This window comes from Mirounga leonina, unplaced genomic scaffold, assembly GCF_011800145.1.
Source record: "Mirounga leonina isolate KUSES-001 unplaced genomic scaffold, KU_Mleo_1.0 Mir_83, whole genome shotgun sequence".
Classification (NCBI taxonomy): Eukaryota; Metazoa; Chordata; class Mammalia; order Carnivora; family Phocidae; genus Mirounga; species Mirounga leonina.
In genome coordinates this window covers 577,405-599,691 of record NW_023270826.1, presented here as the reverse complement: position 1 = coordinate 599,691, position 22,287 = coordinate 577,405, and the positions used below count along the sequence as shown (strand labels likewise).

Sequence of the window (22,287 nt, the reverse complement as noted above, 5' to 3'; positions counted from 1 at the left end):
GCCCAAGTTAGAGTGAACCAAATTGATCTGAAATCATTTAGATAACAATGTGATGGGCAGCGGACAGCATTTGTTTATGAAGACAGATTATGCCAGGCAAATCTGATTTATTTGGCCTTATAAAATTACTCAACAAGTTTGTGGGTAAGGAAAACTCCATGGACAAACAATATATCTAAATGTTTGCAAAAGCTTTTCATGTGGGTCTGCATGAGATTAAGATGATTGAAGTGCTGGGAAGATGTTGTCTGGATAACAGTGCAATGGTGTGGTTATCAGATTTAAAACACAGCGACCATAAAAAATAGATCATAATCTCTAAGTGATATATTTGGCAGAAGACCATAAAAGAGCTAGTATCTTTACAGATCAAGTTTGTAGGCAAGTATGAAATGATTTAGTCCACAAAAATTAGTTTACTCCTTCTTCAGTAGGTAACATATCATAAATAAAAATTAGCTCAAAATACTTTCCTGCTTGTCCAAAATGAACTATTACTTTATTTCAGCTTCTGCTGGTATTTACATAATTGGAATTTGTGGTGTCTGCTAAAAACATTAAAAGGGATGACCATAAGTTTCATAGGTTTCCAGAACACAGTAAAATTCAATGGAAATCTTATGTTGCTTTGTGAATAAATTCCTTTATAGATCTTTAAGAGCTGAGAGAATTTAAAGGAAAATAGCTATTGTAATGGTAATAATTTTGAGAGAAACAGCAACTAATTATAAAGAAAAGTTATGGAAAAAGGATATGGAAGGGAAAAAGAATACAGGATGGGTGTGTTTTTTAAATTATTATTTTTTTAAGCTTTTATTTTTAAGTAATCTTTACACTCAACGTGGGACTCGAACCTACAAACCCAAGAGACCCACGCTCTACTGAGTGAGCCAGCTGGTTGTCCCCAGTATGGTGTGTTTTAAAGTTTTATTATCAAATGGGAAAAATATTTTCAATATATATGCATATGGGTTACATTAAAATATTTAACAGTATTTGTGAAATGGTACTAACCAATCAGAATGGACTTTGGCCATAGGGCTAGAGCAGGGCCCTGAAGACCTCCGGTATGTTGAATATTGACTCTTTACTTGATGAATGATGGGGAGATGGGTGGTGATTGGGAGAGGCTGGAGTGACCAGGGAAATCTAGGGGAGATCATTTGGGAAGGAAGTCGCTATTTGCTAATTGGTTGAAATGAAGATATAGGAAGTCTATAGGCTACTTGTAAGTATATACTTATATAAGTATACTTATCCTTATATAAAATACAAGTATTTTAATATTTTAACAACAGATATAACTTTTCTGAGGGGTGCCAGCTTTATGAGAGCTAAGGATCTAAGAAAAATAAGCAAAATTTGAACAGGTTAAATTACAGGAGTGAAATGCGATTTCAGTAAACAGATTACAAGATGTTAAACTTCATTAGGAATTAAAGGAGTACACATTTATTTTAACAAAACCATATTTTGGGGGCACCTGGGTGGCTGTTGGTCAAGCATCTGCCTTGGGCTCAGGTCATGATCTCTGGGTCCTGGGATTGAGCCCCGCATCGGGCTCCCTGCTCAGTGGGAAGTCTGCTTCTCCCTCTCCCTCTGCTGCTCCCCCTGCTCATGCTGTTTCTCCCCCTCTCTCTCTGTCTCTCTCAAATAAATATAAATAAATAATCTTTAAAAAAGAAACCATATTTTTTACTTATCTAATTGGCAAATGCCTTTTCTTACAAGTGACAGAACCTAGTCAAGGGAAAATGGAAAATGGCATTTTTAAACCTGTAGTTAGAAGTATAAATAGGCACAAACTTTCTGAAGGACAGTTTCTCAATATTTATCAAAAATATTTAAAATGCTAGTCTGACTTAATGGTTCTGGTAGTGCTAGGCTAAATTAGACAGATTGATCCTCCCAGTGAAAATAACTAAAAGATCTGGGTCTTAAAAATATTCTTTTTTTTTTTTAAAGATTTTATTTATTTATTTGAGAGAGGGAATGAGAGACAGACAGCAGGAGAGGGAGGAGGGTCAGAGGGAGAAGCAGACTCCCTGCCGAGCAGAAAGCCCGATGCGAGACTCGATCCCAGGACTCCAGGATCATGACCTGAGCTGAAGGCAGTCGTTTAACCAATTGAGCCACCCAGGCGCCCTTAAAAATATTCTTAAAGCATAAAAGGTTGTAAGAAGGTAGTATGGAATTACCAGACTAACAATGAAAGAAAAAGGGAGTTGAAATACGGAAGCTGTTCTGCCTTGAAGAAATTTGCCAGTTGGTAAAAATCAGAATCTTCATCTTGATAGACATTCAGTGCAAGGGGGACAGACAGCATAGTATTTGTGAAATGGTACTAACCAATCAGAATGGACTTTGGCCATAGGGCTAGAGTACACAATAAGAAGCCCAGTGGGAGATCCTGCCCCACAAGATCCTCGGACCCCAAAGCCCTTCAGTATTTGCTGATTGTATTCAAATTGCCAGGCCCAGTGAATCTCAAAACTTGAACTAAGGTTGCAATCATTCTGGATTGGTGATGCCTCCAGGTGCTTGGCAGAAGCAAAGAATACAAGTCCTCTCTTAAATAAGATACCTTCCTCATAGGTCTAAATCATTTCTATAAATAATTTTTCACATACAATGTTCACATTTTCAAAGAGAATCAGGTACACAAGGAAACTTGATTAAATGAATAAGAATCAGCATAGACAATAAACAACAAAAATCAGACTTATGAAGCCTTTAAATAGTGGAATTGTGAGGCATGGGCTATAAAACAAGACTAAAAAATAATTATGATGACTATGTTTAAAGATGTAAAGGACCAGCTTAACAATATCGGCAGAGAACAGGAAACCACGAAAAGTAACACAGCAAGTCTGAATTTCAAAAAAGAACCAAATAGAATTTTATTGTGATTCAGAATATTTTAAATATTGTGGTTTTATTTTAAATATAATTTATAAATAGAATTTTATAAATATATTTTGTAAATAAATTTGTAAATAAAATTTATAAAAATTGAAAATCCAACAAGATTTTAAGTGTTGATTAGCTATACTTTAAGACTTAGTGAACCTGAAGATATATCCAGAGAAATGTTCCAGAATGCAGCATGGAGAGGCAAAAGGAGAAAAGGTGGGGGAAGGATATATATAAGAGGGTTAAAGACACAGGACATATGGTGAAGCTGTCTAACATAGTTTTACTTATTTGAAGAGTTAACTGCTGAGGAATTTTCAAACTGACAAGAGACTTCAAGGCACTAATTTTAAGAAGTCTTATGAATTGAAAGTACGATAAATGAAAAGAAAACCCTAAGCACATTAAAATAGAACTTCTTAAAACCAAAGGCAAAGAACAAATATAAAAGAGAAAAAGACAAATTCCTTTTTTTTTTTTTTGAAGATTTTATTTATTTATTCATGAGAGACAGAGAGAGAGAGGCAGAGGGAGAAGCAGGCTCCCAAGGAGCAGGGAGCCCGATGCGGGGCTCGATCCCAGGACCCTGGGATCATGACCTGAGCCGAAGGCAGACGCTTAACCATCTGAGCCACCCAGGCACCCCAAGACAAATTCCTTTTAAAAGAGCAACAATATACTGACAGCTGACTTTTCACTAGTAAAAATGGGAAACAGAAGAGAGAGGAATATTATTTTGAAGGTGCTGAAAGAAAATAATTACCAACCTTGAGTTCTTTAGTAGACAAAAAAACAAAAACAAAAACAAAAACAAAACATTTCAGACACACTGGAGCTAATTTATTTGCTCCTAGCAAATCTACAGTGAAGGAAATTTCAAAGTGTATATTTCAGGAAGGAGGGAAATGATCCCACATGGAAAGTCTGAAATGCAAGAAAGAATTAAGAGCCAAGAAAGTGGAAACGGTGGGCAAATCTAATGAATATCAACTGTGTAAAACAATAATAATGTCCTGTGGATTTTTTAAAACACAGAATTAAAGTACACAATAATAATGGCATATGTCAAGAAAGAGTAAATGCATTTAAAGTGCTCTAGCTTCTTGTGGCATCTGGGTGGCTCAGTCGGTTAAGCATCTGCCTTCGGCTCAGGTCATGATCCTGGAGTCCCGGGATCGAGTCCCACATCGGGCTCCTTGTTCAGCGGGGAGTCTGCTTCTCCCTTTCCCTCTGCCCCTCCCCACCACACATGCGCGCTCTCTCTCTCTCCCTCTGTTTCAAATAAATAAAATCTTTAAAAAAAATAAAGTGCTCTAACTTCCTTATATTATCAAAAGTAACTCTGATAAATTAAAAATATCTGATGTAATTTTAAATTAATAAAAGGATATAAACAAAGTGTATAATTTTAAACTGGTAAAGGGGGGAAATTGATACATAAAAATCAGAACTCTGAAAGAGAGAAAAAGAAATGTAACAGATCAGACAAATGGAAAACACTTTTTTCTTTTAAAGTAATGTCTACGCCCAATGTGGGGCTCAAACCCATGACCCCAAGATCAACAGTCACATGCTCTACTGACTGAGCCAGCCCAGCACCCTAGAAAATACTTTCAAAGGTGGTTAGATTTAATTCCAAATATAGTAGCAATTACACAAATGCGAAAGGACTAAATGCTCCAGTTAAAAGTTAAAGATTGGTTAAAAAAAAAAACGAACTATTGTTAACAGGAGACACATTTAAAACATAATGATATAGGTTGAAATTAAAAGGAAAATACATACCTTACAAGCGCCAACCAAAATATAGCTGATGTGTGTAGAGAAAATCATCAGACCAAACACTTTCATCAGAAAGCATTACTATGGATAAAGAGAGATACTTTATACTGATGAGACATTCAATTAACTGAACAGATATTGCTTTTAATTCATATGCACCTATGACCCAGTCTGTAAATACAGAGAATAAAAATTGCAAGACTACAAAAAGAAATAATATAATTCACCACATCAATATTTGGGGGGGGCATACTTACATATTGACATAAATATATACATAGTTAATACCTGGTATGTATAACTGCAAAATACACATTCTTTTCAAGCATATGAATGGAATTCGTTTATTAAATCTAAATATATAGATAGATTGATAAGGCTTTTCCTCTCCTAGCCACGTAGATGACCTTCATTATTATTCCAGAATGTTCATTTGGAACAGGCATGCACATTATTCTGTATGATGAAAAGCTGGTTGGATAGTCGTCTTTACCCTTATGAGTTTATAAAGCAACACCAAATAGACCTACTGATACTGAGCACTAGTATGAGGCAGTTCTGTAGAGGATATTAGTTTATCTCATTCAATATAATTCTCATTCTATGATGAGGGTATTGTTAAGCCTAATTAAGAGATAAAGAACTGAGACTCATGGGGATTAGGTAAATTTCCTAAGATCACTTCCACAGTAAATGACAGCACTCGAATTCAAATCTACTTTTCTTTTTTTTTTTAAATGAGCAATGAACCAGTCCCAGAAAATAGTTAATGCTTGAGACTGGAAGTAAGGAGGAAAATATTCTTATAGAATCTCTAAAAATTAGGAAAATGATGTCTTGTGTGGCAATGACAAATACTTAAGTGTCTGCAGTATAAGAGAGTTCTATATTGAGCCAAAGAAGTGGCTAATATAGTTTGATGAGAGGGAGTTATCTTAGAAGATGGACAGTGCTAGTGATTAAGAATGTGCAGGAGACCGAGGGAGAAATGCCTAGCATGTGCCCAGCATAACAACAGAAATTAAAATGCGTCTCCATTATAGCTTCCTAGGGCACTGAAAAGCCTTTTCCTCTGGCTCAGGTTCACTCTTCCAATTGCTTGCAGTTTCTGAAGTGAATCCCAGTCTCAAAAGGAAGTCTTTTACGACTAAGTGAAAGTCAAGTTCTAAGTTCCCTCCACTTTCAAGTTTCAGAACGTGTAAGTCATCAGTTTCACCGTTTAACACAGGGAGAAGAGCACTCACAGAGATTGCATAGTATAGCTCGTCAATTATTTAAATCTATTTAATATTGGAATAATTTAGGGCCACATCATTTATCAACTATTTTAATATTCTAGCTAATTGTGTGTCCGCTCTACTTAAAAAAAAAAAATCCAGCTGAACTCCCTACATCCGTGTCAGCCCAGCAGTCCTAACCTCCTCCTCTGCGACCCCACTGCCACCCCAGAGCTCGCTTCCAACACAGCCATTAGCGTTATTTTTCCAAAACAAAGATTTGATTATATAGTTTAAATGCTTTAGAAAAAAAACCAATGGCTTTCTCTGAATCCTATCCATGCTCAATATCGTGTAGTGCGTAATGTTTGCAATCTGGTCCCAATTTATCTGCGCAGCCTCGGCTCCTCGACTTCCCACCATAGCCCCTTCCCACAAGAAACCACAGACTGATGCCCCATTTGTGGAGAATATTATGTTGTGGTGCCTGTGTGACAAGAAACTGGGGCCAGTGGGGTTAAATAACCCATCCTTGTCCTTTGGCGAGTAAGTCGCAGAGCTGCTGTTTTTTTAGGTTGGCCAGGGAAGATCTTTCTGGTATTTTTTGAGTAAAAGTCTGAATGAAGTGAAGGAACAAGTCAGGAGCATATCTGAAGAAAGAATACTCTGGCAGAATAAACAGCCTTGAGTGACAGAGTGCTCGTCATATTTGAGGAAAATAAGGAGACGAATGTGTATGGAACAGAATGGATGAGGAAGAGTGTGATGGGAGATGTGGTGTAAGAACAGCCAGGGCCCAGTCAGAGCTTTGGATTTTATTCTAAATATGGTGGGAAGTCATTTGAAGACTGAGCAAAAGAATTGAAATGATCAGATTTGTATTCTAATAGGATCCATCTTTAGTGTAGCTGCACCAGGATTTACTCAAGGTAGTTTCTGATTATTTATAATTAATGTTATACAATATAATTAAATAATTATAAATAATATAATATAATATATAATAAAATATATTAAATATATAATATATATTTATATAAAAATATTTTTATATATATTATATATTATATATTAATATATTATATAAAAATATATTATAAATAAAATATAATAAAATTATTATAAATTAATTATAATTTATAATCATTTATAATTATAAAGAACATGTGATAACTAGTCTTGTGCATAAATCTTTGTCCTTCTTTTGAATGATTTACTAAAAAAGCAATTGGTGAATTAAAGGGTATACATATTTTTAAAAGCTTCTGATATACATCACTACACTGATTTCCAGAAAGGTTGTTAGCAAATTATACTTGGGGCGGGGGTATGTGGAGAGGGAGAACTACTGGAACTGTTGGATTTGTTAGAAAACACTTGACATCAATTTTTTTTTTTTTTAAATAACACCTTTTATTTTGAACACACAGAGGAGAAATGGCTGTGGGTCGTTATACACTAACCATTCGTTGCTGTGCGTGAGAGTGATAACATAGTACTAACTCAGTGTTAGCTAAGTAACAGCCTATGTGCTGGCCAGTGTTCCAGAGTATGCAGGGGAGCAGCTACGTTTGTGCGGTGGAAGTCAGGAAACTCTCCTTTGATGGAGGTTGGATGGTGACTGGATGTTGGGAGAACAGGGGGAAGAGAGAGGAGAGGTCAGAGAAGGCATACTCGGGAAGTGGGAAGGGGGTAACGCTGCCTCTGGGGGAGGGGGGCTGTAGGACCACAGCAGCACCCAGACAGTCTGCCCTTCTTTACACAGGAATGAGACAGAGCTGATAGGCGACAGCACAGAAGGGAGCCCTTTGGCAACTGGGGTGATGTCGATGTCCTTCAGGTCAACCAGAGATTTCAGGGTAAATTTCTGTAAAATGGTGGTCAGGAATAATAACAGCTCCAGGTGGGCCAGGCCCTCTCCTAGACAGACTTGTTTTCCTGAAAATAACAGAGGGTAGATACTCCTTGAACACTATGTTTCTGAACTATCACAGAAAGAATACACAGCAATTGTTTGATGGGTGATTGAATAGACGTATGTACAGTGGAAGACAGGATGGCTGGAAGGATGGATGGATGACACATTAGTTGTCCATCTGATAACTAGCACTATTTATTAAAAAAAACAGGTATTGAATATCAGATCTATGCCAATCGTTTCATTAAGTATTCTCCCATTATAACTGCTCTTTTGACTTTTTAAGTTTCCTTCATTTTGTTTTTTCTAGAAACAGACACACATTCTCGGTTGGAAGGGAAAGGGCTGAGAGATGGAGAGTCTTATATCTATGTTTCCCTTTCTCTGTCTAGCAGAAAGTTTAGCCAAAGATATTTTTCCTCATGCAATTTCAAAAGCAAATGTCATTCCCTCACTTTAAAACTTTAAATGACTCTCAAAAAAAAAAAAAAAAAAGCGGGGGGGACACCTGGGTGGCTCAGTCAGTTAAGCCTTCGACTCTTGATTTCAGCTTAGGTCACGATCTCATGGTCATGGGATTGAGCCCCTCCTCGAGCTCTGTGGGGAGTCTGCTTGAGGATTTTTTCTCTCCTTTCCCTCCCCCTCTGCCCTTCTGAGTGTGCTCTTTCTCTCAAATAAATAAACCTTAAAAACAAACAAACAAACAAACAACCTTTAAATGACTCTCTGTGCCTGTCCTATGTTATAAAGTCCAAATTACATGACCTGGTCCTTATATTCTTTTCATAGTCTGATATGCCATAATTTTGCCTCCTCCTTTCTGTGTATGTGTGAAAAATTTTTATTGTAAAATATATACAACAAAAATGTCCATTTTTGCTTTTTGTTTTTTTAAGATTTTATTTATTTAAGGGGCGCCTGGGTGGCTCAGTTGGTTAAGTGACTGCCTTCGGCTCAGGTCATGATCCTGGAGTCCCAGGATCGAGTCCCGCATCGGGCTCCCTGCTCGGCGGGGAGTCTGCTTCTCCCTCTGACCCTCCCCCCTCTCATGCTCTCTCTCTATCTCATTCTCTCTCAAATAAATAAATAAAATCTTAAAAAAAAAAGATTTTATTTATTTAAGAGAGAGACAAAGCACACAAGCAGGGGGAGAGGCAGAGGGAGAGGGAGAAGCAGGTTCCCCGCTGAGCCAGCCGGAGCCTGATGTGGGGCTCAATCCCAGGGCCTGGAGATCATGACCTGAGCTGAAGGCAGACGCTTAGCCATCTGAGGCACCAAGGTGCCCCCCCAAATTCCCATTTTAACGATTTTTAAGTTTGTAATTCAGTGGCATTGACAGCATTCACAATGTTGTCCATCTATCACCACTATTTTTTTTACCACTATTAATAAAACATTTTACCACCCCAAAGTGAAATTCAGTAACCATTTACACTGTAAGTTCCCATTTCCCTAATCCCTGATAACCAATAATCTACTGCCTGTCTCTATGAATTTGCCTATTATAGATGTTTCAATATAACTGAAATCTTATATTTGTCTTTTGTGTCTGGCTCATTTCACTTAGCATAATATTTTCAAGACTTATCCATGTTGTATGGATCAGCATTTTGTTCCTTTTTTATGGCTGAATAATATCCTGTCATTTGTATATACCCCATTTGGTTTATACATCTATCTGTTGTGGGACACTGGGTTGTTTCCATCTTTGGGCTTTCCTGAATAATGCTACGATGGACATTGGTGTACAAGTGTATGTTTCAGTCCCTGTTTTCAATTCTTTTGTGTATTACCTAGATGCACAAATGCTGGGTCATATGGTTGCAATTCTTACAAAGTACTACATACCCCTGAGGAAAAGCCTCTCTTGGAAAGGGGCTATCTTAAAGTATTAAAATCTTACCTAAAATCTGCAACACCACACAATATGTCCAGGCCATTAGGAGAAAAAGAAAGGAAGAGTTGAGAAGAAGTTGAGGCAGAAGTCATACATAAACTGACGTGTCAGAAATGATCAAATTTTGGGAAACTAAATTTATCAACACTATTAAAGGACTCAAATATTTTATGTAGTGATTCAGAATGTTAATTTTGATTATAAAGTATCAAGTTTATTTAATTTTGTATGATTTCATGCTTTGTAATGGGAAACACCATCATGAAGGTATTTTTCAAATTGTGGGTCCTAATCCATTAGTAAGTTATGAAATCAATTTTTTTGCTATCAGCATTTTAAAAAAGAAAATATAATCACACAGAAAATACAAGAATGCATTATACCTAAACTAAATATTATTTTCTGAAATTTTTGTTTCAGTTCCATGTGTGTGCCATAAAATATACTTCTTATTGTGGGATGTGACCAGAAAAAAAAAATAGTTTGAATACACTAATGTGGTGGAAAGAGTCTGAGCTTTGGAATTAGCTAGAACTCAGTTTGAATCTGAGCTCTGGGTGACTTTTGTGAGTTATTTATCTAACTTCTATGGCTCAATCCCCTCATCAAAAAAAAAGGAGAGTAATAGTATCTCCTTTGTTTGATGTGTATGTGTGAGAAGATTAGAGATTACTTAAGTAGAATGCCTAAAATATTGTTAATGATTAACAAATATATAATTACTTCCAGGTCTTCCCCAGAATAATGCACTCCATGTAAAAACACTTCATTCACTTAGAAGGAAGGGGATGTGTATTATTGATGACTACATCTGTTAATACTAGTCTACTTTAAAAACACATTACTAAGTCTTTGTCTCCAGTTTGATCTAGTAAGGAGACTTGAGTTCTTTCCCCTTCCTATTCTCATATTGTATTATGGACTTTTGGTACTTTATTATACATCTGTCAATTTTTCTAATTATTTCATAGTTCAGCTGGTATTACAAACTTTCAAATATCTTCTAGTGCTTAAAACAGTGCTGGGCACATTACAGAGTGCTGGATGAAAATCTATTAAATCTGGCCCATTGCACACCTTTTGCAAAGTAGTCCTTGTATAAGGGGAAGCAGATGTAATCCTGATTCTGCCAGTATTTCTCAATCTACTCCATGCTAAACAGGTCAGTCAGGCACTAAGTCATGTCTCTGGGTAGTACAAGTGGAAGGTGTGAACAGAGAAACCACTTTATCTGAGGACAGTCAAAAATTAGATCCTACTTTCCCCTCCCCACTCCTTTTCCCATCGGGGAGGGGACATTGATAAGACCTGAGGACCAGGGTCCAGAAGCCGGCTGGCGTCCTGAGCTCCAGAGGCTTGCCAGCACGCACGATCTCCCGCACTGAGAGCCCTTCTTCCCAGATGAATTCTCATAGTATCACAGACGCGCGCAGTGTCGATCGATACTGGATGGCAGACGTGCTCCCACCGTCAAGTGTAGGCACAGGGCGGTGGATTTAGCCGCCCTGCCGCTCCGTCGCAGCTTCTCATCAGCTCAATAAGGGCAGAGGACATTAACCCGTTCCCCAGCGGACACCCACCCAGTTGCCTCCTGGGTCGCGCCGCCCGCGGCCCCTTCCTCTCGCCTTCCTCCCTCTCGGCTTCCATCAGAGTCCCTCGCGTCGGGGCCACCGCAGGGTCCCAGCCCGCAAAGAAGGCGCCCATCAGTTGCGTCTCCTCATGGCTCCCTGGACAGCCCCCCCCCCCCCCGGAGGCAGCGGAGGCGGTGAGTGCCGAGCTTCCTCACATTCTGGACCTTACCTTTTTGTATCTTTGTCCGCCCGGTGGGCGGCAGGGGGAGGCGGCACGGGCAGCTCCTAAGCCAGCTGCTGGGGCCCAGCCGAGGCCGCTGTGAGGTGGGGTGGGGGCGCGGGCCGCAGCCGGTCTCTCGGACCCCTGTGAGCCCAGCCAGGCGAAAACCCCGCCCCTGGCGCCCGCTGCCACTCCTGATTGGCCGGTCTAGCCTGAAGGCGACCGGTGGTCCCCCGGCCCCGAGTCTCAGCTATAAAGGCAGCCCACGCATGACGGCTGTGGCGAAGCTCAGGTAGCTGCGGTGCTCGCCAGCTCGCAGCCCCCGCGGCGCCCCCTTTACTCTTTGCCCCTTGAGCACTCCCGACTCCACCATGCCGAGGGGCTTCCTGGTAAAGCGAACTAAACGGACAGGCGGCTCGTATCGAGTGCGCCTAGCTGAGCGGGTTTTCCCCCGGCTGGAGCCCCAGGGGGCGCCGCCCTTTCCCGAGGAGGTTTCCAGTGCCCCCCAGCCCGGTGCGGAGCAGGTGGCAACCCCCACCTTGGAGGAGGAGGCGGCGGCCCGGGAACTGTCGGGGTCGTCCTGTCAGGTGGCTAGGGTGAGCCTGGGGGAGGGCGGGCAGGAAGGTGCTGCGGAGTGGAGGGCGGATGGTAGGGAGGGTCCCGGGCCCAGCCCCAGCCCCACGAAGCCGGCGGGCGCGGAGCTGCGCCGGGCATTCCTGGAGCGCTGCCTCAGCTCACCCGTCTCTGCAGAGTCCTTCCCCGGGGGTGCCGCCGCGGTGGCTGCTTTCTCTTGCTCGGCGGCGCCAGCAGCTGCACCGACCTCAGGGGAGCAGTTCCTGCTGCCGCTCCGGGCACCGTTCCCAGAGCCAGAGCTCCATCCAGACCCTGCGCCCCTCTCGGCCACCCTGCACGGCCTGAAGCGGGCCGCTGGCAACGAGCGCCGTGCCAAGGCCCCTCCGGGCTGCACGTCTGGACCTGCGGCCGCCGGAGTCAAGAAGCCAAAGGCCATGAGGAAGTTGAGCTTCGCCGATGAAGTGACCACATCCCCTGTCCTGGGCCTGAAGATCAAGGAGGAGGAGCCCGGAGCACCGTCCCGGGGTCTGGGGGGCAGCCGCACGCCACTGGGGGAGTTTATCTGCCAGCTATGCAAGGAGCAGTACGCAGATCCCTTCGCTCTGGCTCAGCACCGCTGCTCCCGCATCGTACGCGTTGAGTACCGCTGCCCGGAGTGCGACAAGGTCTTCAGCTGCCCTGCGAACCTCGCCTCCCATCGCCGCTGGCACAAACCACGTCCCGCAGCGGCAAATGCCGCCACAGTCTCTTCAGCCGACGGGAAGCCACCTCCTTCGTCTTCCTCCACCTCCCCAGACTCTGGGGCTGTTGCATCTTTCTTGGCGGAGGGGAAGGAGAACAGCCGGGCAGAGCGAGCGGCCGATCAGCACCTGCAGGCGAGGGACAGCTCCAGGGCGGAGCACCAGGACAGCGCCCCACACCAGGGCCTCCAGGTGCTGTCCCACCCCGAGCCACCGCTGCCTCAGGTCCCCTTTACGGAGGGGGTGTTGGGGCGCCGGGTGCCTGGGCCAGGTAGTGCCAGTGGTGTCGGGGGATCCGAGATCTTCATGTGCCCATATTGCCACAAAAAGTTCCGTCGCCAAGCCTATCTGCGCAAGCACCTAGGCACTCACGAGGCAGGCTCTGCTCGTGCGCTTGCCCCGGGCTTTGGCTCCGAACACGGTGCCCCACTCGCCTTCGCTTGCCCCCTGTGCGGGGCGCACTTCCCGTCCGCAGACATCAGGGACAAACACCGGCTGTGGCACGCGGTCCGCGAGGAGCTGCTCCTGCCTGCTCTGGCCGGGGCGCCCCCAGAAGCGCCGAGCCCAGGCGGAGCATCCGACGGGAGTGCTCAGCAAATTTTCTCGTGCAAGCACTGCCCGTCCACTTTTTTTAGCTCCCCGGGGCTGACCCGGCACATAAATAAGTGCCACCCCTCAGAAAGTCGGCAGGTACTGCTGCTGCAGATGCCGTTGCGGCCTGGCTGTTGAGGAAAGAGATGAGGAAGATTGTGCGGTTGGCCTCGGAGGAAACAGATCATGGGAATTTCTGTGGGGATTTCTTGAATTTGCAAGTTTACCCTCTTTCCTGCCTATATTTTCCTCTCCTAAAACTCCCAGTAGTCAATGTTCCGCCAGAGAAGCGGACAGCGAAATGTAAAATCCCTCTCTAGAGCAGGTATGTATATGGTATAAACATTCGCGGTCAAGGACTGTCACTTTAAAGCCTTCTTGCTTTCCCCACGAAAATAGGATTTCCCCCCTCACTCTGGAGACCCTAACGAATCCTATATGACTTGTAATTCCTATGGAAAGTCGTAGTGAATGCGTGCATGTCTCAATATCTACAAAGGATTCTAGCTACCGAAAGTGGTAGTCGGTTTTTTGTTTGTTTGTTTTTCCCCTCTTGCCATCGCAGGCGCCTATGTAGTTTCTGTCTCAATAGGGTCAGATACCTTGCATTGTATATTCTGTGAATTGAAAGTTATGTGATTGGTGCCAAACTTACAAGGGGGGTGGGGAAACACTCAAGACCTATGCCTGTGGGCAGGAAATGTAAGAGGATGTTTGCGCTTTGGGGGGATGTGGGGATCTCCCTGTAAACGTTCCTTTTCTCAAGTATTAGTCCATTCTTAAGTGTTTGGAGGTGGGGAGGGTGCTACTTTACTTGGAGTTGAGACACCCCCAAAATTCTCACCTTTAGCTTTTTTGGTGTGTTTTCAGGAAGAGATATTTTAAAACTTTAAATAACAGCTTTTTGGAAACACAACTCATTTCCAGAAGTTTGACTGTTTTAGTAGGGTTTCATCCAAACTGTTTAATCCTTCTGTTGTAAATCTCATGCAGTGTTATATATGAAACTATGTTCAGTTTAAGGAAGATGTTAATAACCTATAATCCACTATGAAACTGAATGGGGATTCATTCAATACTCATTTTTCAGCAGCAACCTGTTTTTCAATTTTTGTAAACCATATTCAGTGTACACTCTGTACCCATGCTCTAATAGCCAGAGTTTGGGACACCGGCTGAGTATTGCTTGACAGATAGCCCATACTTGTAAGATGCTTACCACCAAATAAATGTACATAGCTGGCACTTTGTTGTGTTCTGTGTTTGTCCTGAGAATTTCATTGAACACAGCCTATTTTTCAAAGTCACATTTCTTATCCTCCAAAGCCAGTATCCTACTTTAGAATCTTAGTGACCCATTTAGACAGAATACAGACAGGAAAAATTATATTTTGTAAATGAATGTAGTGATGCAGAAATGCAATGGGAAAATTTCCTTTGATGTATGGCTTGCACAGACAGAGCTCCAAAACGCTTTTTAAATCTAAAGATAACTTTACTGCCTAAAATGTCAATGGAAAATATATATTTTCTTAAAAAAAAGTAGTTTTATCTAAACATGAAAAAAATCATGTTAATTGTGCTAATTAAGTACAATATTTCCAAGTTGGTATTTTTACTCAATTTTGTTATAAATCATCAATCCATTGGCTGTTCATTTTTAAAAAATGAAATCACCGTAGAAATGTGTAAGCAGTTACTTTGATTTTCCTTTTTTAATTCTTCACCTTGGTTGTGGGAAACTGTCAATATTGTTTAACCTTCTTCTCAGGGACTCCATTTGCTTATCTTCTACATAAGCTTTCACAGGAATTTTATTTTCTACAGTTTCATAGCAATCTATTTTTATTTTTAACAAAAACTTAAGTGCACAGAAGTCTGGAAGGTTATTTTAGAAACTGTCTGCAAAAAGTTTTTTTCCCCCTGAATGTGTATTATAAGACATATTGAAAATTTAAAAATCAAAGAAGCATGAGGCTAAGATTAATTGATGCTTTAACCAAGTGCACTGGGTAAAGTTTCTGGCCAGCCGTTATGAAGGTGTAAGATTGCCTGCATTTTCAGTGACTGTGCTAGAGTCTCTGAGAAGTTGGGGTGTATCCTAACAAGGGAATTCAAATTCCTTTTTCATGATTTGCTAAGATAACCTAGGTTTATGCTTTATATCTCTCCATTAATCATACAGTTCTGCAAATATATTAAAGACAAATAGACAAGAAATATAAAAGACAAATCAACGCTCGTGGACATAAGTGATAAGAATATTTTTATTGTATTATTAAATACCGTATCTTTTTCTTTCACTGTTACAAATTTGTAGATACTACATGAATGATGATACATAATTTATATTTTAGAGTTTGCCCGTATGATGTATTTACACATGCAGTTAGTACTGATGTCATGCTACATTTCCTTAGGAGATGCCCGTTCAAAACAAAATATGGACAAAATGTGAGCAGCTTATTTACTGTAGGAAAATATTTCTGGAGGGTGGAATGAATACCAACCTGCATCAGCAAGTTCAGTATTAATAATATTAGATTTAATTTAGACTCCTGGGTCATGTTCCCTTTTCTTTTAAATTACACATAATTTAAGCAACACATTTCTATCAGAAAAGTTTTTTCTTTCTTTTTTTTTCTTTCTCTCCATCCCCCCGATTACCCTCTTTTTGGTACTCAGGAAAGAACACAGATATACCAGGATCCAGCAGCCAATAATACAGGGCCACAATCTCAAAACAAAAATGGCATTTAACACTGATACCATTTAAAAAGCAAAACATTAGAAAAATATTTGGAAGCTAAACACAAATCAAAGTTCAGCACAGTGATTTTTCTGGTTATGAGATATATCATGGCATCATCTGCACAGCCAAGAAATGAGGCATTGCTTTGGGAAGAAAAAGTTAATGCTAAAATTATGTCAGCTGGATTTGAGATGCTAAAAGACCATTTATTTTAAGTGTTTTATTTTCATAACATAAATAATCCATACACATCCTGTGTATTAAGATTTGCAACTTTTGCTATAACTTTACAAATGCTTAAATTTAAAAATTTACATTTGTAAAAAAATTATACATTTACTGAGCCATAAAGTTGCAATGGGGCACAATAAATAAAATAATGAGACTATCTGTCCAATTATAGTTTGGTTCAAAGTTAATCATGAAATTAAAAGTGAAACTGCTTAGACATAATTATCCAGGAAGGTAAAGGGTATAGAATAAAACTCCACCCCCCAAAAATATGGCAGCTTAGAGTGTTGGAGGGGAAAAACAACCAACTGAATAAACAACCCAAATCTAAAATATTAACTTACAAATTATTTAAATCCAGTGTTTTCTAAAATAAATGTTCAGGAAGAAACATGCATGTTATGGCAAACACGAAGGCCTGAAAGGGTTAACACTATGTTCATGCTAAGGTGGTTACTGCTGATCACACTGCTGGGCTGCTTGTCTCCTTAGGATTTATTGGCTGAACCAGAGGATCGACGCAGCTTCATGGACATGCGGCTTTTGCTAGTTCGAGGAGACATTGGAGAGGCCAGGTCAGCCCCGTCTACCTGCGTTGCTGTGGGAGTTTCACTGGATAGAATCTCTGGGTAGGAGCCTGTGGGAAATAGCAAGATAGATAACAAGTCGTCCGGCTTCTCATCCCATAAGAAATAATCTTTCTGTTACTGATCTGTAGTATGGATCCCAACCCTTACTGAAGTCTTTTGAGGGGAAAAAGCAAAACCAAAACTTGCCTATTAGAACAGCCTACTAACATTTTATTTAAACTCCAGTAATCTGGTGGCTCATGTAATCATATTAGGAAGAAAGTACCAATTATTATTTCCAGAGCCAGAACTAACCAGAGAGCTCCTCGGAAAAAGCAATGGGAAGCAAAATCTTTGGGCCAGACAGGACAGGGATCCAAAGCATCATTAGCATGCAGGGAAGGGCTCAAGAAGCAGGTGAGAAGGACAAATTCCTATCTCTGGGGTACAGGGTATAACCAAGAAAAGAGTCTTCATTGCTCAAACTCGAAAATAATAGTACCAAATGGTTCCAAAAAGGAATTCAATACTATGAGACCATCATACATGATGGGTATTTTAATATGCTTCTAGAAAGGAGCAAGATAAATTCCTGGGAGAAGGAATAGGACAAGAACTCTTATCTGAAATTTAATAAAAAAAAGACAAATTGACCCCTCAAAATGTCTCCATTTAGAAGAGACAAGCAATGCTTTTGTTTTTCCTTAACTTAAATTTTTGCAGTTTCTCTATCTAGTCACAGCAAGTAGGTAACTAGAATTAAGATATGAAAATTTAGAAGCAAACACAAATTCAAATTGGAAAATTTTGTGTCATTTACAAAATAGTTCTTTACCTCTGCACTTTATTTCAATGAACTATGATTCTCTAATATACAGTAATGCTACAAAACTTGGCACACTGTAGGCTCTCAAATATGTAGCATAAAAAATTACATTAAAAATAAAAGCCCTTAAAAAAAAATCTGCTAACTTACAATTTAAAAAATTCTGTGTATTTTAAGGTACTTTAATCCAGATTTTCTGGGCCTTATGTATGTGAACATTTTCTTTATGTATGTCACATACACACACATCACACAGGTTGCAGGCTTATTATACATCTCCTCACTCTGCAGGAAAACTTTTGGCATGTTTGTTAGCCAATGTAGCACCTCACAGAAATTTCAAGCATGGAAATAATCATACTAACACTTCCATTTAGTGAGACATTTGTGCCTAAATTGAAGTTAGGAATATTGAACAATCAAAACTGTTCAATAAGGGTTACTACAGAGATGTATTATTAAGAATCTATCTTGGTAGAACCCTTCAAAGTGTTTTTAAGGTGAAATGCTATAATCATACTTAAGAACAAACATAATCAAGGAAGAAATATTTTCTCACTACTTAGAATTCAGGTTAATTGCCTTTCTTTTCAAAAATAATTTCTCCAACATTCTTTCTTTTCTAACTGAAATGAGGTTGGCCTTCAAAATACAAGGAGAAGGAAATATATTTCTGTTCACCTTTACTCTTCCTGAAGATCTGAATTGGTTCAGACTGGACCCATACTGGAAAACCTAGAGGAGAATATGAATCCATGGCCCTTTTTAGGGAAGCACTGCAGATGGATGGCAGAAGGAAGGTGAAGAGCGGTAGCTCATGCTTTTCTGGTAATGCATATTATTCCCGGCCAATCATGAGAGGCCTTCCCATGGCTGTTTACCTTAAGATGGCCAATGTTTTCTAGCGGAGGTTTTGGGAGGAAGAGAACTACCACTGCATTTCTTTCTTTGTTGTGAATGAAGAAATGGAGTAGCGAGCAGAAGTGAGGAAACAAAAGAAAAGACAGATAACAGATATGAGAGACACAGTGCAGAATTGTACAGGTGTTAACCGAGGAGCAGAGAAGAGAGTAATCAAGTTTTTATTATGAAATTGGGCATGCAATGCACTAGGGTGATGGTGTTTCACAATGGACAGTGCTTTGTAAATTCAAATGTTATACTTACCAACTAACAAGTTCAAATAGGAAAAAAAAGAAAAGAAAAAAGTCTATGAGAGATTCTATAAACATCACTTTTAACGTGTTCATTGTACTGGAGGCAGTTTATCCTAATCACTAAGTCATAAAATCTCCAGAGCTGTACTGTCCAAGACAGTAGGCATAGCCATATTAAAATTAATTAAAAATTAAGTAAAAATAAAAATGTGGGTTCTTGGTGTACTAGCCACATTTCAAGTGTTGAGCAGCCACATGTGGTTAGTGGCAAACCAAAATGGACCGTGCAGATACAGGGCATTTCCATCGTCATAGAAAGTTTTACTGGAGAATATTGCTTTAGAGTATGCCCAAATCAAAGAATATTTTCCTCAAAAACAGCAATTTCTCCATGTCTCCCTTACTGCCTGCAGTGTGAAACCCCCTTCAATGAACGAGTCAAATCAGGCTTTTTAGTGTGTGTGGTATATAGCTTATCAGTACCTCCTCACGTTTTGGCAAATGATATTTATGGAATATACTCAGCATATTCAAACTCTATAAATACTTTACAGTGGATAGATCTCAATTTTAGATGTAAAGAATACAGTGATACCTACCCTTCATTTCACACCCTATTCTGCCCAAGTATTGATTTCTATCACATGAGTCATAAAGAATGTTGCTTTATTTAATCACTTCTATTATTAATATATCCTCAGGTGGAAAGTATCTATAGGCTCCTATGTTTGTTCATACTGTATCTCTAACATTCTTACAGTACTCAGTACACACTTTATCTTGATGGTGTAATTGATTCATATATTGTGCACTGGTTACAAGGAACTATTACAAATAACATGCTGAATATGACTTTGGGAGTCTATACACATTATAAAAGGGAACTCAATGGATTGTTATTTATTGTGGCTTTGTTTGTACTGCTTGCTGACAGGTATGACTGGTTTAAAACTGCTAGTTATTGGTTAAATAATAGCCTTTAAAAAAATATTGTGACTTTGAAAGTAGTTCCGATGAATACTGAACTAAGGGGCTTTGTGATGTGTTAGGAAGAACATGGGCATGGGTTAGACAGGCCCAGGTTAAATGCCAAATTTGGCATGTTACTAGCTGTTGGATCTTGGGCAAAGTGATCTAAGAGGTTTTTTGTTTTGTTTTTGTAAAATGGAGACAACAGTAGTTATTTTTCAAAGTTGTGAGGGATGAAATGGCTACATATGCAAAGATCCTGTAGCACACGGTAGCTACACAATAAGTTTAGCTATATAATAAAGCTACTAAACAGAGAAGAGTAAAATTTAATAGACTTTGGATCAGAACAGATGAGGATTAGAAGAGACAGAAGTTAGAAATGTTTTTGAAGAAAATGACCACTTACAAATATAACCATTGAAATGTGGAGAACAGAATATACTGTTTAGTTTTGAGGACGTTAAAGAACTTATCCACTCTTACGCTGATATTCCTACAAAATATAACCTTACTTATTAAAGTTTATAGACTACCCCAATAACCTTACTGCTTTAATATTGTTAAAGGAGTTGATTAGTGATTAAGATTAGCATGTATGCACCACCACTGGATATCCTAAAGGAAACCATATATAATTTATTTTTTTAAGTAATCTCTACGCCCAACATGGGGCTTGAACTCATGACCCTGAGATTAAGGGTCTACTACTGAACCCTACTGACTGAACCAGCCAGGCACCCCTAAAATTATATAGTACAGGAATACAGGCAAACAAAGTGGTTTCATTTTGAGAATATTAAAAAACTGCCATTATTGCATACTTAGAATATATTAGTCTAAAGTTTGTCATATTTTATCTCCTTACAAATAGAGAAAACTGGGTTTTGTGGATAATAAATAACAGAACTAGGATTTAAATCCAGATCAGTCTGATTCCAAAGCCCATACTTCTCCCATGGCAACCTCAGCTATTAAAAAAAAAAAGGATTTTTTTCAGTGCGTGGAAAAAATAAGAGTCTTTAAGAATCTTTAACAATTTCTAATTTATAAATATGACAGGTTGTAGGGCAATTTCTCTCAACAGCAAGAAGGGACTGAAAATATTTAGATTACATTGGTAATTACATAGGTAATATAATAGTAAATATAATAGTCTGACTCTGAAGTCAGACTCTGGCTTTACCAAGAATCAGGTGACTCTGGGTAAGCTCCCTCGCCCCCCCCACAATAGAACTGCCATGAAGATTAAATGAGAGAATGCATGTATAGTACTTAGCACAGTGCCTCGCGCTCAGTAATTGTTCAATTATTCTTTTATTATTTTCATTATAAAAATTTTACATCTGAATGAATGTTCTATGTGGAAACTGAACCTAGTAATTATTGTCACAAAAGGTTAATGGGACTTTAAGACTGATATTATTTGCCTCTTGGACAACAACACATAATAAGCCAAATTTTCAAGTTCAAAATACTGAAAACAGGATACAATTTGGCTGCTTCTAATTTCAGGCTAGCCTAGTGATACATATGATTAGGAATCTGTTTTAAAAACACAGCAAACATGGGGCGCCTGGGTGGCTCAGTTGGTTAAGCGACTGCCTTCGGCTCAGGTCATGATCCTGGAGTCCCTGGATCGAGTCCCGCATCGGGCTTCCTGCTTGGCAGGGAGTCTGCTTCTCCCTCTCCCACTCCCCCTGCTTGTGTTCCCTCTCTCGCTGTGTCTTTCTCTGTCAAATAAATAAATAAAATCTTTAAAAAAAAAAAAAACAAAAAAACCCCACAGCAAACAAATATATAGCTTCTGTTATATGTTGAAGGAAACCGATTACTGGCACTAACAAATAATATTTAGGATATATATAAGATAACTATTTTCTAAGGAGCTACAACGTGTTCTTTCAGATCATTTCAAAGCCTGGGAAGAGGAGGAAAGTTTAAAATAACTTTTAAAGAGGGACACCAAGGTCAAGAGGTTACCTAAAGCAGTGGTTAAATTTTGATGATTTATCCCTTTTGAAGATTCAGAGAGAGCGATCTGACCATCATAATACTATCCCATCTACATGAGGCAATACAGATTTTGTGAATTAGGAGCAAAACTGAAATTAGAAGGAAGATTAGACGCTACTGTAGGTCTTCATCATCATTTTATCTAGATTATCTCTTATTTTGATGGCATAGAAATAGTTGAATCTAACTACTAATTTTCATTATTTATTTAAATAGGAACCTATATGTAACCTAAAGGAACCTAAAGGTCATTGGTCTGTATGTAGAAATATACATATATTTATGTGTGTATGTATGTATATGCATAATAGAGAAAAACACCAACCAACCCTCTAATATTTAGAG

At 39.7% G+C, this 22,287-nt stretch overlaps 2 protein-coding genes across 7 annotated transcripts in view; one reads left to right on the top strand and one right to left on the bottom strand.

Moving 5' to 3' along the window:
* Window positions 1-11,555: 11,555 nt before the first annotated feature.
* On the top strand, window positions 11,556-13,666 carry LOC118002840 (insulinoma-associated protein 2-like). The gene has a single exon (XM_034993448.1). It carries the CDS (start codon window positions 11,890-11,892, stop codon window positions 13,558-13,560), a length of 1,671 nt encoding a protein of 556 aa, XP_034849339.1. The 5' UTR covers window positions 11,556-11,889; the 3' UTR covers window positions 13,561-13,666.
* Window positions 13,667-15,671: 2,005 nt separating this feature from the next.
* LOC118002836 (ral GTPase-activating protein subunit alpha-1) overlaps window positions 15,672-22,287 on the bottom strand; it is a 252,275-nt gene continuing 245,659 nt past the window's right edge. For 5 of the 6 annotated variants that reach the window (XM_034993443.1, XM_034993439.1, XM_034993444.1 and 2 more), the window contains one exon: window positions 15,672-17,042. Coding sequence is in view for 2 of the 6 variants with exons in the window: in XM_034993444.1 (XP_034849335.1) it covers window positions 16,894-17,042 (149 nt within the window). In the remaining 4 variants the exon portion in view is untranslated. Of the gene's footprint in view, window positions 17,043-18,967; window positions 18,971-22,287 lie in introns of all 6 variants that reach the window. The other variant, XM_034993440.1, reaches the window with a different exon arrangement.

What these genes read in the sequence shown, in the direction of transcription:
- LOC118002840 (XM_034993448.1), top strand. Translation starts at nt 11,890, where the DNA reads ATGCCGAGGGGCTTCCTGGTAAAGCGAACTAAACGGACAGGCGGCTCG.